Source organism: Corvus kubaryi, unplaced genomic scaffold, assembly GCF_017639235.1.
Source record: "Corvus kubaryi isolate FWS band 111438036 unplaced genomic scaffold, C.kubaryi_AGA036_p1.0 138, whole genome shotgun sequence".
Lineage (NCBI taxonomy): Eukaryota > Metazoa > Chordata > Aves > Passeriformes > Corvidae > Corvus > Corvus kubaryi.
In genome coordinates this window covers 8960710-8977887 of record NW_024580672.1, presented here as the reverse complement: position 1 = coordinate 8977887, position 17178 = coordinate 8960710, and the positions used below count along the sequence as shown (strand labels likewise).

Genomic DNA, 17178 nt, shown 5'->3' with positions numbered 1-17178 from the left:
AAGCTGTCAAGGCTTTTTGGTGGTGTTTGGAGGGGAGGGGGTTAAAGAGGGTTTCTTGCAGTTGTTGCTTTTTAATAAAAGGTGGCTTCCTACTTCACAATAGTTTTTTATATGCAATTAATAATGTTCCAGTGGCCTCAGTTCAAAAGCCTCAGACAGGAAAGTAGGTGACAGAAACAACAGAAGCATCTAAGGTTTATAATTTGAGGCTATAAAATGTCTCCCATAGTTGCCTGAACGTTAATTCTGTTGTTAATCAGTTGCTCTGATTGTGTGTCCTTCCTAGAAAGTAAGAGAGGAAGAACAGAAAAGGGAGAAGTGACATGAGAGCCAAAAGTAGCAGAAGCTGGGAAGGTCATCATTGAGTGTCAGAGACAAGATTGCTGCTATAGCACTGCAATTCTTTGATTCACTAGAGATAAAAAAAAAAAGAGCAGACTCATAAAAACTCCCTTAGAGTATGACTGCAACACAAAGCTCACATGTCAACTCTCCAAGTTATAAGAACACAAACCAAGGTATAAAAACATAATAATCTTTCTCATGCTACTGTGATTCATCTGAGTCATTAATCTTTTTTGCAGTTACGAAGATCAGAAATTTAGTTTTTAAAAATTGAAGAATTTCTAATATTTGCACATGACTTCGGAGCTCAAGTCTTGGACCCAGCACATAATGAGACTTGCAATAAAAGCAAGAGTTGACAACACTGATGAGATGCTAAGCTTTACAGAATTAGAGCTGGCTGTGATCGTCACTATGTGCCCTTTGGGGGCTTTTTTTTGATTGTAGATGCTTTTTCTAGAACATGGTTATCCAGTTGATCACTACTTCCATTTCAGTTAAAGGATTGTTCTATTAAATGTCAAGGTTCTAAACATGATTGAAGCAGGAAAATATTTATTTTAAGTGGGCTTTATGTAGCATAGATTCATCCATATGCTGGGGAAAAAAATCAAAATCACACCTATTATAAGTAGAAATAATTTTAGAGAATTCAAATAGTGTACTTGCTTATCTGAAGCCTGAAGTTATCACACAGATGTATATGGTAAGCTTCTGCTACACAAATTGAAAGAATTATCAAATATTCATTAAAAACTCTGGACTTACTAGCAGTATTTGTTAAAACACTTCTAAAATCTGGATTGGCTCTTGATTATGCAGAAATGTAAAAGTTCTTGCATCAAGACTTTTGCTCTCCAGTCTAGTTCATCTGTGGGGTGCAGGTGGGGAGGAATTAGTCTACTATCCATGTGTGTCTTAAAAGTCTGTGGAAAACAGGCTGAACAGTCCTGGTAACAGGAAAGAAATTGACAGGTTGTTTTTTCATTGCTTAAAAGTTCCTATTTGTTTCCCATTCCCACTCAACATTTGCTGGCCGTAAAAATATTGGCCACTGCAGGATAGCAGTCACCTGCTTGCCCTTAATCACATGCAAAACTGTTTGCAACACTGAGTCCCAGCTGCTGTGCAGATCACAGTGTCAAGGAGGATTATGTACTCAGGTGTAGAAGCAATGAGTGTAGCCAGCACTGTATAAACAACGAGAGCTGGGGGCATTTTTTTCATATTCACATCCTTTATACAAAACAGGGAAGCAGAGAAATCATAGGTTTCATGATGTAGGATGGTTGCCTATGCTTGAAACACCCGTAAAGACATAGCACTCATCTGTAAATCATAAGCTTTAAGCCTCTAGGCTTTGTTCAGTGGAATGCTGGCTCCACTGAAGCCGATGCTAAAAGACACACTGCATGTACAGCAAAGTCAGGACTTCACCCTAAAGTTTTGGTACGTGCTGACCTACTGTGTTGAATAAGAAACAAGAAGTTCAATTTATTCACCTTGTTGTAATATCACATCCTTCACAAAGCCATCAGAAATCATGCACTTGTAGCAGTGTTTCTGACTGCATACTATCCCAATATGTCAATTTCTTGAACATTTGCCATGTGACCTGAAAAATGGAACAAAGATGCTTTACCCAGCTTTTTAGTTGGGTATGTCTTTGCTTTAGATTTGTGTGGTCCGTTTTTTTATAGCATTTAGGCAGTAAGTTTAGGCAGAAAAATAGTTGCTGTGTCACTAAATGTCTCTTCAACCTGCATAGCTCCAGGTAAAAGACTTTCATGATCAAACCCTTGGCAGAGGGAAAAGTGATATTTTATGAACCAAATGATGTGATAAAGTACTAAAGTCAAGCTGTACCACACTTAGAAAACAAGAAAAAGTATAATACCTAATTTTAACTGTTATTCTGAAGGAACATGAAAATCACTGTGTAGCTGAATAGAGTGGTTTGTGTGTCAAGATTTTTATTACTATAATTGCCATAGCACAATATAAGAACATGTGTGAAAGAGTAGTAATAACACTTTCAAAAACAACCAAAACACTTTCAGTTTAGTTTTATCTGGTACAATTGCCACATAATTACAAATCTGTAACAAACTATTCCACAAGGTTAGGAGAACACAGTTCAGGAAAAGTTTATCTGTTCGCATCACACCTTTTGGAACTCTGAAAATGCTTCTGGCGAAGTTAAACTAATTTATTGTTTAATCACAAGTGTGATGAGCTAGTGCACTTAAAGATAATATCTACTATAAATACTCAACTCAGAAAAGATACCAATATAATTTTTGTAAAAACTATTATGTTAAAATGGTTCCTAAGATGGAGTGGACGTTGTACAGACTTAATAATACAAAAAGCAAAGGACTTTTGAAAACAGAGTTTTCAGGTGTATCTTAAATGCTGGGGGAGTGAGGAGAAACACTAGTGGGGAAATGCACCTGTGGGGAAATTTCAAGTGCTACACGTAAAGGTCTACTAATATTTATGTTTGGTTATCTTTCTGGGCGTAGCCTCTGAAAACAAGCATTGCTAGAGCAAAACACCCAGACCTCTGCTGCAGTTTATTTTAAAATCCTTCAAAAAAAAAAACAAAACAAGAAAAACAAAAATGTGCTACAAATTCAAAGTATGTAATTAATATTTGCAGTTCCTACAGCACCACATATGAGAGAAAAGTTTAGTACATGCCTAAATGTTTTGTTGGATCAAGCTCAGCATATTATAGGGCAAAATCTTGGAATACATTGTTCTAAAATGGAATAATTTACTCTCTTATTAGTTGTTCTGAGTTTCTGTACCCTGCACTCTGTTCTTGTGTGAGGCATCTATAACCCATTATATGAAATGTCTCAAGTGCTACCTGGTTATTTGTTGAAGCTACAATGTGTGTACTAGGATTAAATACGTTTAAATATGCACGCTCAGTTGGATGGCATTTGATTCTTCCAGTCCTTTCTCATTAACTTCGGGGAACAGGACAGAGTCAATTGCCATTCTGCAAGGATCTGTGTGGATAACGAGGTCAGTGTCTGCAATAGCTGGGTAACCACGCCTTGGCATAGGGTTGTGTCTTTTGATGAGCTTGTGTTGTGGTTTGCACATTGGGTAAAGTTCTGGCTCCTGTAAAGTGAAGCTCCAGCTGACTTCAAAAGAGCCTGGATTCCAGTTCTGGCACTCAGAAAATCATACCAGTACAGTGAAAACTACTTTTTAAGTGGATTTGAATTTTAGAATAAATAACATATTTGAAAAGATTCTAGCAAATATAGATGTGGCCGTGAACTGTTTCAGCTCTGTGACAGAAACATTATTTCTTTTCTTCTATTGATATTCAGGTTCCAAAATGAACAAGTGGCCTTAATTTGCAAAACTGGGAAAGATACTTGGGATCGGTATGCTATTCCATAGCTGCACCATAGCATGATAGACTGCTTAGACACAGACCTCTGTTCTGTGTTTCGTGTGCTTTCGTTATAACGTATTTACATTTTCTGCCAGGGCCACTGCCAGGATTTACAGGGCCTGGTACCAAGAGTAGCAGCTTAGAAATGTGTGATGTTGCTTAAGCCATGTACTTTATACCATGACACAGATAGCCCCTTACTGTTGCCTCAGTTCCACTATTTTCCAAGTCTCCACCATTTCTGAACAACTCATGGCAGACATGTTGCAAAATACATCAAGAGATCTTGGTCTCCCCTCCCTAAGACCTGAGATGAGCCCTGGCAGTGGCCCTGGGATTTTCTTTCTAACATGGCTGTGCTAACCTGGACAGAAGACCAGAGCAGGGCTGTTGAGAATGCTTTTTAATTTACTGTTTGTGCACTGTTATATTCTGCTGCAGGAAGTTAAAACCTCTGAGGAGGCAGCTATCCATCATTAGTGTTGTTAGCTATGAACAAAGCAGGTTAACATTGCAAAAATAATCTTCCTGGTTTGATTTTTGTTTGTTTTGGGGGGTTTGGGCTTTTTTGAGTTTTAGCAATGCCCTCACCATTTATTCATTGATTCATATATGTGCATGGGGTGGTTTTGGTGACTATCTGAACAACAGAATTCCATTAATTCAACTCAGAAGTAGCCAAAGCATTTCTCAAAACAGACAGGTAAAGTTTGTAAACTGATGAGGTAGCGCCAGCATGTCACCACCCTGAGTTACAGTGGTACCTGAACAATGATACCTAGGCAGCAAGCTCAGGACCTAAATATTGAGTGTCAAATTCTTGTGGTAAAGCAACGTTTTTAAACACTATTGCTCAGAGATCCCAAAAAAACTTTTTAATTCTTTAGGGATTTTTTGGTTTTTAATTATTTGCTTATTTTTGCAAATGAATTTGTTAGGACCTGACTGAAGAATGAGTGAAGTCATCAGTTCAGTGGACAAAGCTTCAGGTCTATGGTGAGGTTTATCAGTGCTACAGGGTACTGTCAGACAATGTTCAAAAGTCACTTTAAAGAATAATTTTTTGTCATTAATTATCTTAATGTTTTCTCTAGCTACAGAAAAAACAAAGGGTTGTAGTTTTTTCCCTCTGCAGAGACATCAGTCTGGCCTCTGACATCACACATGCACTGTTCATCTTGACTTTAAACCCAAATTCTTCTCTTTTATTACAGGGTAGTGAAATAATTCAACTGACTGTAATTCAGTGTCTTCTTTGGACAGCTGCAAGTTAGTGAGGAGGAGTATACATGACTACATACATATATATATATGTGTGTGTGTGTTTACACATATTATGTGTACTCCTGCTTGCTAAATAGATACACATGCACATACATATGAACCTGTATAGCCATAAAGATCCTTTCAGTATTTCTACAAATTATCTTTTGGCTCACTTGTAACAGTTTTTACCAAAAAAGGGATATAACATCATAAAATAATAAAAAGTAGAATCTTTCACTGAGAGACCTGGTATACATTTAAACATTAATCAGCAAATAAAGTGCATGCACAATTATAGTTCTAAAAATACGAATGGAGAGTGCTACACCACTTTCTTATGACATAGTCTTAGTAAAGCCTCTGTGAACCTGAACAGATTTTCATCTTCCAATAGATCATCATTTATCTCTGCCCCCTATCTCATCTCTTTCTGGAGATGAGGAGGAGGGGGGCTGAGCAAGGAAGCTATCCTTTCAACATATGTCCTTAGTGAAAAAAATATATTAAAATCTCAGATTCTATTTTAATTTTTTATCAGTTTCTAGCTTTTCAAAGCATTCTTCTACAGCTATTTGCTAAGCATCTGTGATGGTAATCTGTATTTCTTCAGCTGCAGGTATCTTTTGTTATCAGCTTTTTAATGTGTCTGGCTAATGCTCCCTTCCAATGAATGTTACTTATGAGATCATAAATGTAATAATTATAATTTACAGGCTTAAAAAAAAGCCACCGCCAAGTCTACCACAAAGGGATTATGCTTCAGGTAAGGCTGTATGCATGTAAATTTAAACTGCATATCTGTGTTAATTTGCTATCTATATGCCTAACAGTATTTCAGTTATACATTGCCTCATAATTTGTTTTTAATGAGAGACCAGGATAGCATTATCAACAACTCTGAAGGTAGTTCACAGCTCTGAAATGAAAGGCAAGGAAAAAAATGATGAATTGTGCTGGCATGAAGAGTAGCAAGTAACTACTCTTTCAAAATCAGTCTTAGTCAGAGTTCTGTATCTAGGCTGCTGTACAAATGGAGGAGAATTTGCATCCAGTCCCTCCTTGTAGAAACTGTGATGTGAAAGTAAATAGGGAAGAAATAGAACAAATGCATCATTACAGATTCAAAATCTTAATCCTATTAATGTAATGATGACATCATGAATTATCTTAAAGGCAGACCTCTACTTGCTTGTCATACAGCACTGCCCACAAACTAGTTCATGGCTATTTTTACAAGTTAACAGCCATCTTGTTAAGACAAGAATAGAAGAAAGGAGGACAAAGTTTGGAAGTTATCAGGTAACTGTTTCCCTGTTTAACATAAGCACTTGTAATTGGTGTGCTGTCTTGGCACTTTAACCAAGAAACAAGAAGGTGCAGGGCCCAGAGGTCAGCAAGAGTTCCATTATCTAGAAGTTGTCACCCCTACTTAAAAATGAAATGCATTAGCAGGACACTGTGGGTAAAGTGCGTGCTCTGCTGTTCAGACCATGTGCAGTTTGTCATTTCTAATGCTTTTCCAACAGCTCTGAAATAATTCGTCAAAAACAAGCAAGAAAGCATTTCATTTACTTCTCGGTCCAAACCAGATGTGTTGCTCAGAACTGTTTGGAAATTTTGCTTGCTCTTTTTTAACTGACTATGATAAGTATAGATTGAAAAACCAATCTAAGATAAACATTTATATTCACTATTACATCTCCTTAAATAACTCTAATCTTTGGTTTAGAACGTGCAGACAATGAAGAGGAACAATGGTCAGATGATTTTGTAAGTACATACTTTGGGCTAGTAGGAGGTCACTCTAGCAACAAGTTAGCACTAATAACTGAAGAAATAATAAGAAGTTTCTTTTTAAATCATCTACTTGTGGTTGAACTTTAAAATACTACTGAAATGTCATGTTATTTGTTACATCAATTTTATTCACAAGTAGCCACTGATTTTTAGCGGCTTCAATTTTTTTACATTCAACTTAAAAGTACTCTCAGAAACATTGTCATGTATTGTAGCCATGAACACTAAGGTTTTTGGATAGGTAAGCAGATGGCATCAATTTGAGGGACTTCCCAAACTGAACAATAATTTCAGAAATTGTGAGAGTTTTTATCTGGGGGAGGAAAGGTGGGAAGGGTGAGGAGAGGAAAGCCACTTCTTACTAAAAATGAAAACTTCTGCTAAGATTTTAGAAAACATTAGAATGAAGCAAGTCATGGCTGTCAGCCATGTAAAGTAATGGTGCAAATGTCAGGCTGAAGTAACCTATTTCCTTCTGGAGTCAGATCTTGAGCACCCTTTTAACAGGAAAGGGAGAGGAAGTGACAACACACATCAAGAGTCACAGCTGGCTCTAGAAAGGAACTGTCCTGGGAAGGGAAACAAGCTATTGGTCCATAATTTGAAGACTGAGCTCTTGAGCTGAAAGGAGCCCTTGGAGATAGCAAGAAACCTTGGGAGCTCTTGGGAGGAGGAGAAGGGGAGGAGGCGGGAGTGCCTCTTTGTTTAAGCACTAAAAGGGAATACGATGTGTTGTTGTAATTTAGTTATCATGCTCATGCAAGGATATTTGTGTTATACATTGCTATGAAGCCATAAGTATGCTATGAGATGAGAAATGGGAAGTTCTGTCTTTCCAGGACAGTGATTATGAAAATCCAGATGACCACTCTGACTCTGAGATGTATGTGGTCCCCAGTGAAGAGAATCCTGATGACAGCTATGAGCCACCTCCAAGTGAGAAGGAGAAAAAGAAGATTCCTTCTGCATTCCCTATTTCTAGGGGTGAATATGCAGGTAGTTATGGAATAGTTGACTATATCAGCTTATTAATTGCTTTTTGATCAGGACCAGAAGAGAAGTGGCCTCAAAAGGACTAATCTGTCCTTTCCTCAAGAGTTTGCTTTTAATTCTGATACTCAGGTCTTAAGCATTCAGGGGTATGATTTATTTTTTTTTTTCCTACTGCATGAAACACGCTAGTATTGCAGGTAGTGATGTTTATAATTTTAATATAATGTGTCCTAGAGACTTTGATAGACATCTACTAACTACAAAATTCAAGCAGAGGTATGGGAGATATTACTGACTTGGCTCCAGATTAATCCACATATATAGATGCAGGGATTCCTATTAAAGATGAGGCACATAGGGCTGGAGAGGTGCCTTCTTCTCTGTTTTTCCAACCTTTATTCCAAAAGCAGTAAAACAGTAGCTCAAATATTCACTCCTTATTGTCCTTCAAAATTGGTACTGAGGATGATAAATACCGTGGAAAACAGGGCAGGATCAAGATTTTATTTACATCAGTCCAGTATAAAGGGATGTTTTTCTTTCTGTTTTGATTCTTTTCAACCATGGACAGGTTGCATTGAAGTGAATGAAAGTTAGCTTCAGTTAGATGAAGATGTGAGAGATGGTGAAAAGAAACATTGACATGATGCCTGCTTTCATTTTTGTATGATACAAGTCTGTTTCTGATTGTAGAATATTCATCAAAGTGTTAAAATATCAAATGTGTACTCATAGAAATTTATCAGCACTTCACCTGTGTGTTCTTTGAAAAGGGAAGGACTTCTTAAAATAACACCCCAGAGACCCTGGCATAATGTATGTTCCAGTCCCACCCAGTGCTGTTTTTCTCTCATGTCTCGTATGGACTACACCACCCAGCCACCACCTTCTCCCCAGGGAGTGAAACAGTTGTCCATGCAACAGTCAGTGTTGCAGCTGCACCCTCTGCAGCCTGATACAGAGGGCTAGGCTACTACCTTGAGCAGTGAAATAGGACCTGTTTACACACAAGTCTCAACATCGGGTCCTCAGGTCTCAACCTCAGCTATGCTCAAGTCTGCCTTTTGACCTGTGCTGCAGCCACAGTAAAGACTTGTTTGCACGGGCAGTAGGAGAAAGTGCAGAGGCTAATGCATAATTTTGACTAAAATTGTTGTTTTCTACCACATCAAAAGACAATCGCACCAGTCATCAACAGCTTCCTCCCATCAACAAACCTCTCCCAAGTACACCCAGTCCAGCCATGTCCAGACCAAAGAAACCATCTGTGCCATCCATGCCATTGCCATCTCCTGCTGCAAAACCAAAAGTGCCACCAAAGCCTAAGGAGTGCAGTGATGATGAGGTAAAGTTTACAGATATACTTGTTTTAACTCTGTAAATGTCACAGCAATACCATGGTCTGGTCTCTTTCTTAGCCTCTATAGTACAAATAATTTTGTGCATCACAAACAGTGACCTGCAAGTATCATACTGATTCCTAGGGAATATATGCCTGTTTTGAGTATCAAGGAGGCTACTTAGACCATGGAATAGCTCCTGATCATCTGTAACAAGGTGCAGGCAACAGGGAGAGAGTAACCTCAAAGGATACTCCAGGACCAAAGAGAAGGGAGGGCTTCCACCCACCAGTCAGAACTGGAATAATTTGGTAAAGGGTTTTCAGTCTCTGGGATTCCCTTCCACATAGGACGATAAATGTCTGAAATAGGAGTCACTGTAAAATGGCAACTATTGTAAACTGCTGGCAGGGCTTCAATCCCAACATTTTGTTGACATGATGGAGATTTAACTGATAGATTTTTGTCCTGAATTTCTCATAGGATAATTATATTGTGCCAGTGGACAATGATGATGATAACTATATTGAACCTACAGAAAGCAGCATATCACTACCTACAAGATGTAAGTTTTAGTCATTTAAGCTAATAATTATTGCTTTATTAGGAATAATAGTGAAAAAAAATGGGTCAAATTAATGTCTGTTTCTAGGGTTCAAAGAGTGGAGATGCAGCTATTAAAGAGATCACAGCTTGCAAAAAGGCAGTTGGCTCCTTTGGCTTTTGACAAGGCCAAAGAAAATTATTTTTAACTTTATTGGAAGCCCTGTTTAATTTCTGCGTCCCTCACCCAGCTATTTCAAAGTCCAACCCTTGTATGACCAGGAGGCTATTCATGGCATATGACCTGCCTCCTCATCCAAGGGAGCAATAGCATTAAAATTCTCTGAAGTGTTTCAGGAGAAGAACAAGCATTTTTAGATATTTCAGATAAAGATAAAGACAGACTTTGATTTGATTTTTTTTTAATCTCACTATTTGAAGTATATTTAGGTAGAGAGTGAAACTACTACAGCCCAAAGGTGAAAAGTAAACAGAGAAGAGTATGTAGTTCTGCTCTCTGATATTGCTAACAGTATGAAACCTCTTCAGAAAGGCTGGAAAAGTGAATAATGTTTCTCTTTTAAAATGAGAGCTGCTTTCCGGCTCAGTTGATTTATTCAAGGTCACACAAAAGGTTGTCACTTGGACTTAATATTCATTCTTATTGTATAAATGTTACATTGTTACTTTGTTAACAGATGTGTGTATAAATATAAATATGTGTGTGTATATACACACATGCACAACTATATATATATGTACATGAATAAAATATGTTTTTAGCTCCTGTGAACAGATTTATGAAGACAACAAAGCCAGCCCCCCCTATTTCTCCAAAGCCTTCTCTTACTTCTGATATGCAAGGTATGTGGAGCTTGCATCACTGTTGGAATAAAATAATCTAAGACAGTGGAACATTAAATTATGCCTGATGTATTCACACCACTAACCCTATGACATACTAAAGTAAAACAAAAATATGTTCTGCTTTAGCTTTTCTATGTTGTAACAGCTGCTTTGTCTAGCTTGAATAGTAAATCCATTTTAAGCATTAATAGAACTAGAATGAGTTATTTGCCCCAAATTAATTATTTTTAGTCTTTTGCTTTAGTGGAGGAATACAAATGGATCAATACAGCAAAAAGAATCATAGGACTCAGTATGTCAGTAATCCCATTCCACCGTAAGAATCAAGACCAAGTACTTTTTAGACCATGAGACTGAACCATATAGAAATTCTGTACAGGCTGATGGCTTGCATGGCCTTCTGTAACAGTGTTCCCATTGAAGTTCTGTAAAGAGCAGTTTATTTGGAAAAAGAAACAAAAGCAGAAGCAAATAAGAGGAATCCTATTTGCTTTTGTAAGCGCAAATATTCTTGTTTAATCTCTCTCTGCCAACTTAGAGCTGTTTTCCATCCTTACTATCTAATTAATTGCTTGGATGTAACCTTTACAGGTATGACACAGTTCTTTAAAAGCTTTGCATATTCATTAGCAATGTGTTTAGCTTTAAAGTCACAAACTACAAGTTGTAAGCTAAATTTTTTTCTGAACTGCTTAAGATTTCGAGTTATTTTCCATACATTTTAAAATGCCCTTTTCAATCTCAGCCTTTCTGTAAATCAGTGTCGAGCAACAACCAGCTCCTGAGAGATGTTACTAAAAAATAAAACGTCTCCCCCTGGTGGGAGATGGGACACTTCGGCGCAGTGAAGTGATGAAACCTGACATGAAATTTATTGAAATAGGATTCTATTTTCATTGAAGAAACTGAGCATAGATAAAGATGCTGGTGGCTTTTACTTTTAAGATCTATGAATTAATATATACCTGTGGGTCAGAACTCAGGGAGGGATGCTGGCCATGCAAATGAGCCAGCTTGTATTTATGATTGACTTGATTTCTTCCTCCCTGAGTCAAGGAAAGGCCAAATGCTAGTACAGGTGTGGTAACGCATTTTTTCCAAACTGACCCAGATTTGCACAACACAAACATTCATCTTTCTTGCGGGGGTGGGGGGAGGGAAGGGGAAGAAAAACAAAGTAATAAAAAGGTTTTGGGGTGGGAGGAAACTTGATTAATACAGTGGCTGTATATCAGAACTCCTGTGACTTCACCTGAAGTTCCCACCAGAAGACAGGGGGTATTGCTGCTCCAGGGTTTTGGTGGCAGATTCAAGTTCTGAGCAGATTCTCCAAGTTATTTTTCCAGAGTCAGAAGCACAACTGATACAAATTCAGATCAGTTTTTATGGTAACATGCAGTATGTTTTTGCTAACTAAAGAACATTTTTTTTATTTCTTCCCTATCCTACAGAAGTCTATGAGGTTCCTGAAGAAGAGGTGAGGCCTTTCTATAGTATGACTCCCATTGCCCTCAGGCAGGGTACAAACGTGATTGTGAGAAAAGATTATAGTCTTTCAAAAGAGAAAACTGGGAACAAATCTCTTCCTGCACTTAAAGCTTTCTGACACTCCCTTTTCAGGAAAGTTGGCAAACCATTTCAGAAGAGTAAATGGGAAGGGGAAAGTTTCCCAATCCTCTGTGATAGTGATGCAACCTGGGAAGCAACAACCTAAGGGAATGTTTTACTGCAGCAGAGGAGCAATGACAGTTCTGACACAGTAATTTTTTTCCCATTTGCTGATACTGACATAACATATGGCCAAGCAGATTTACTGATGTTGAGTTCTTGCCTCTCCCATCCTAATGCAGATTACCAGACAGAGCTCTAGTAGAAATCTATATCACAATGCAAAAATATCTTGATGTGGTAACATGAACAGGATCATGCAAATTTATTTTATGGAATCAAAAAGTGACCAAAAAAATTCACTGCATTTTCTCTTACAGGAAAAACCATCACCACCACTGGTAACCAGGTAACCCATTGCTGTGAATGTTTGTGCATTATTTAAAACTGTCAGAAAATATATTTTCTCATTTAGATACTATATGTCTGATAATTCTTTCTCTAGAAGAAATACAGTAACAGAAGTAAGAAATACATAAATATCTCTTCAGATTATCTACACAAAGATTATCAACCATTTCTATGTTAACTTCAATAATCCAAATGTAACACATATTAAAAAGAAATACTCTTGAGGGTACTTTTTAGAATTTTGAGGGGATAGGGGAGAAGAAAGAGATGTTTTCTTTGTATTCACTGTTGTTAAGTGTAATTTGCCTTTCTTAATTCATGTTTCATTAGTAGGTTCACCAAGCCACTCATGTTTATGCCTGCTCAGAATACAGAGCACTCCCACGTGCACAGTGTGACCAGAGAGTCACCTAAGCAGGATACTTCCAGGTAAGTTAACAGCAGCTTAGATCAATAGAAAATATCAGTAGAGAAAAAAATTTCTTCTCTCTAATAGCTAGAGATGTTGGGACAAGGTGAGAACTGAAAGCTCTCATTGCTTTGTGAACTTCTGTGTTCAAGCCAGTTTGCCATATGGATAGTATTTTCTGAAATATTCCTTTAGGGATCCAGTACAGAGATGAAATATCTCTGCAAGCCAGTTTAAGGTCCTATTAGCCATGTCTGCAGCCTTGCAAATCAGATGTTTTTGCAGTTGTACAGGATTGCTTGTAAAGAAACTGGACACAGTAAATCCATTATTTATATTCCAAATATCTGGAGGAAAAAAAAAATTATACTTGAGTATGCAGCCTATTTCACTCCTATGTCCCCCAGAAGCAGAGAAAGCTGCTTCATAACCCCTGCCTCATCTCCAGGACATTATTTTACAAAATATGTTATGCGCCCCCAGAAGGAGGCATCCACAGCACTGTGTGTGTGAGGGTGTTTGTTGAGGTCCTGTGCACAGTCACAGGGGACCCAAGGTCTAGGACAGAAGCTCTTCTAGAATAGTTCCACACCAAGGGCACAGCATCACCACAACCACTGTAGCTGTGCATAGCTGAAATCCAATCCATTCACTGCAGACCTCCTTCCCTCTACATCTTAAAAAGCATATCTGAGCCAATTAAATAAATAAATCCTATTCATCATAACTTACTGTGTGTATTTTTCAGAAATGTTTTGCCTCTCCCCAGAAGTCGTCTTCTTCCAAAAACAGTGAGTAATTAATGGGCCACTCTAAAAGAACATGTTAAACTTAGTCCTGTGTTTTATATATAAATAGATGGATGCTTTTTATTATCTGGATTAAATAACAGAAACAGATGACCGAATGTCAGATTCATCTAATATTGTGATTGTTGCTAATAATCTTTTGGACAAAAGAGCATTGGACATCTGTATTGATCCAAGAAAAAGTTCAAATGTTTTAAGGGATGTATGTCTCAATCCACAAAAATAATTTCTTGTAGTAAAAAATACCAGTTGAACTTCAGGAACCTTACTTTAAGTAGCAAAGGATGATTTTGCCCAATCTGAAGCACTTTTCCTTGAGCCTCATTCCTCTCAGATGGTGAATGATTAATGCTTTCTGAAAATGGAAACCTTCTAAAATGTCAGACTGGGTACTTTGAGTAACCAGCATCACTAAAAAGTGCAGTCCTTGAAGGACTAATTACAAGCCTTGGATCCCTAAGGCTGTGTTCCAGCCAGTTCTCCCTCTGCTCTTATCCCCAGTCTGTCCCTCCCACTGCTGTTTTCTTTGAAGCAAACTACTTGGAAACTTGTCCAGCTGCAGAAATGAGCAAAAGCAAATCATGAAAGGTTCTTTTCCAGCCAAATTAGCTCCATAAGTTGATTTGCACAATAGCTCTACTCACAGTTATGCCAGCATGAGGGTCTACATGAGGAGCCAGCTATCAAAAACAGAGCAACATAACTGTATCAGCATCTGTGCCAAAAGCTACATGCTCAGACCCTGTCCCAGTCCTATGCTCTGAATTGTCCCTAAGAAATAATCAGTTTACCAATAACTATATACAGAAATTAGACACTTAAAACTAGAAATTTTGGGTCATATCACAGGATTAGATGTTATGGTGACTTAATGCAGGTGGTATATGAGCATCTTACAGCCTTACTTCAGTCTTTACATTTCTGTATATCCCAAGCACAGTTCATACATACAACACCATCAGCATTTTAGTTTCCCTTCCACCTCATCACAAAGTTCTTCCCATTTAGGTCTGTATCCTGTGGGATGCTGAACAACTCCCAAGCGGTGCCAAATTTGGGATTTCTCTTTTATGAAACAGTTTGATTTCTCAGCTTTTCTTACAAAATAAGAAAAAAACCTTGAGTCTAAAGGGAGAATGTTGGACAGAAATTTCACTATCTGATCAGCACTAAGAATACTCCTGCTTCAGAACAGACTTGAGTGCCATATTGCAGCTGAAACCTCTGCATTAATGCATTTTCAGAGCTTAGACCTGAGGTATCATCCTAGCTTTGCAGAGAGTAAAAAGAGACTATCCTTTAGCTGAAGCCACACACTGAGTGAGTTATAGCTCCAAGATGAAGCTCTCAGACAAACACTCATCTGTACCATGGGTGTATTCAGCTCCTGGGTGCTTGAAGTTCGCCAGCTTGTCAAAAGAGTCAGCCTAGGAAAGAGTCACACAGTGCAGTCCAAATTTTGGACTGTTTTTTTGTAAGTGGCCCTTACAGTTTTGAACAAACACATGGTAATGAGCATGATGTTTGTCCAGCCCTCTGTTGTTCCTTTCCATCCCCAACTACAGCACATTGACAAAGCCCAAACAATAACTGAAGTATCTCTTAACTGCTCCCATTCAATCTCCTGTCAGCACTAACCAGCACTGATCATGTGCACAGAACTGTGACCCTTGTTCCTCTCAAGGGCCTGAACTGATTGGGAGAAAAATTTCTTCATGTCTTACTTCCCAACTGCTGTGTGATGGATTACACCTCTCCAGCTGGAGAATGGATGCATCTGTCACCAACATTAGTGAAAAGCTGGGTAGATGAAGACAAGAAAAATTAATAACTGGTGCCTCTTTGAAAGGTACTTATCACATGGGAGTCTTGATTCCCTAAAAGACAAGAAATGGGAGGCAAAAGTAAGCATCTCCAAAAGAAGCCAGGAAATTAGGTGAATTACTTCAATTTTAGCATGGTGACAAGACAGTCTACTCCGTTTCCTCCATTCAGAGGAAGATGTGGTTTTAGTATACTAAATCTGCTGCAAAATTTCTGTCTTCCAGCTCAGAAATTAAACGTGAACTTAAAGGTCTCACTGCAAAATTCAGGCCAAATTTTCTCAATACTTACTACAACTAATCTCAAGATTGAGAAAGTTCAAAATTTGATGGTTGCTTAAAATTTTTTAAATTACATCATGGAAGTATTCTGGATATTTTTTGCCTTCTGTACAAATATTTCTTTAAAAAGAAAGAATTTACCAAAACCATATTGATTATTCATGCAGCTCTCATTTAATAATCAAAGAATCATTAAGGCTGGGAAAGACTTCTAAGATCAAGTCCAGCTGTTCATCCAGCACCACTATGTTCACCACTAAACCATGTCTGTAAGTGCCACATCCACATGCCTTTTGAACACTTCCAAGGATGGTGATTCCACCACTTCCCTGGGCAGCCCATTCCAATGACTGACCACCCTTTCAGTGAAGAAATTTTTTCTAATATCTAATCTAAACCTCTCCTGGTGCAGCATAAGGCCATTTTCTCTTGTCCTGTCACTTGTTACCTGGGAGAAAAGACAAACACCCTCCTTTCAGGTACTTGTAGAGAGCAATAAGGCGCCCCTGAGCCTCCTTTTCTCCAGGCTAAACACCCCCAGCTCCCTCAGTTGCTCCTCATAAGACTTGTGCTCCAGTCCCTTTATCAGCCTTGTTGCCCTTCTCTGCTCCATCACCTCTATGTCCTTCTGGTAGTGAAGGACTTAAAACTGAACACAGTAATTCCTTTTTTAATTCCTTCATATCAAATCTAACCTATTTTTCTATTGCAGGACCATGAAGCAAACAATAATGATGAAAGTAAGTATTCAGATGAAAACATGGCAATATGAGAGGGACTAATATGCCACCAGTTACCATAATACAGCATACAATGTAGTGTGTCAGTGTCATTTTATGTGTAACAGTCAGCAATAAGCAAGAAGTGTTACTGAACTGTTCCCTTGTATAATCAGACTGAAAACATGTTAAGACAAAAATTAAACCAATGGATATTTTTTACCTTTATTACATTAACACTAAAACGGCAATGAGGAAAATCCACTGTTCAGATACAGCTCACATTGCATCCTAAATACATCCTAAATGTTGCTTGCATCTCTAGGTCAGAGGTTCAGCAACACACAAGAATCCAGATTTCCCACTGGAGCAGCTCCATCTCCATTACCAAGGGGCCTGTGAGTAAAAAATGATAAAACTACTTCTTTGATGGGGATGGGTGTAATAGGTGTATTAGGAGCTAACTCCTATCCTTGCCTATAGCAATTAGAATTTGGGAATAGTATTTATTCCTGTTTGTGAAAGATACCCTGACTAGGTAAAGGCAA

General features: G+C 38.1%; 1 protein-coding gene across 8 annotated transcripts in view; it reads left to right on the top strand.

Moving 5' to 3' along the window:
• BLNK (B cell linker) overlaps positions 1-17178 on the top strand; it is a 94976-nt gene that overhangs the window by 66035 nt on the left and 11763 nt on the right. For 5 of the 8 annotated variants that reach the window (XR_006014542.1, XM_042019039.1, XM_042019041.1 and 2 more), the window contains 13 exons: positions 3696-3752; positions 5743-5792; positions 6759-6799; positions 7666-7822; positions 8995-9164; positions 9643-9724; positions 10486-10566; positions 12021-12046; positions 12558-12586; positions 12919-13017; positions 13746-13788; positions 16624-16651; positions 16956-17028. Coding sequence is in view for 7 of the 8 variants with exons in the window: in XM_042019039.1 (XP_041874973.1) it covers positions 3696-3752; positions 5743-5792; positions 6759-6799; positions 7666-7822; positions 8995-9164; positions 9643-9724; positions 10486-10566; positions 12021-12046; positions 12558-12586; positions 12919-13017; positions 13746-13788; positions 16624-16651; positions 16956-17028 (936 nt within the window). In the remaining variant the exon portion in view is untranslated. The remainder of the gene's footprint in view (positions 1-3695; positions 3753-5742; positions 5793-6758; positions 6800-7665; positions 7823-8994; positions 9165-9642; positions 9725-10485; positions 10567-12020; positions 12047-12557; positions 12587-12918; positions 13018-13745; positions 13789-16623; positions 16652-16955; positions 17029-17178) is intronic. The other 3 variants (XM_042019038.1, XM_042019042.1, XM_042019037.1) reach the window with 2 other exon arrangements.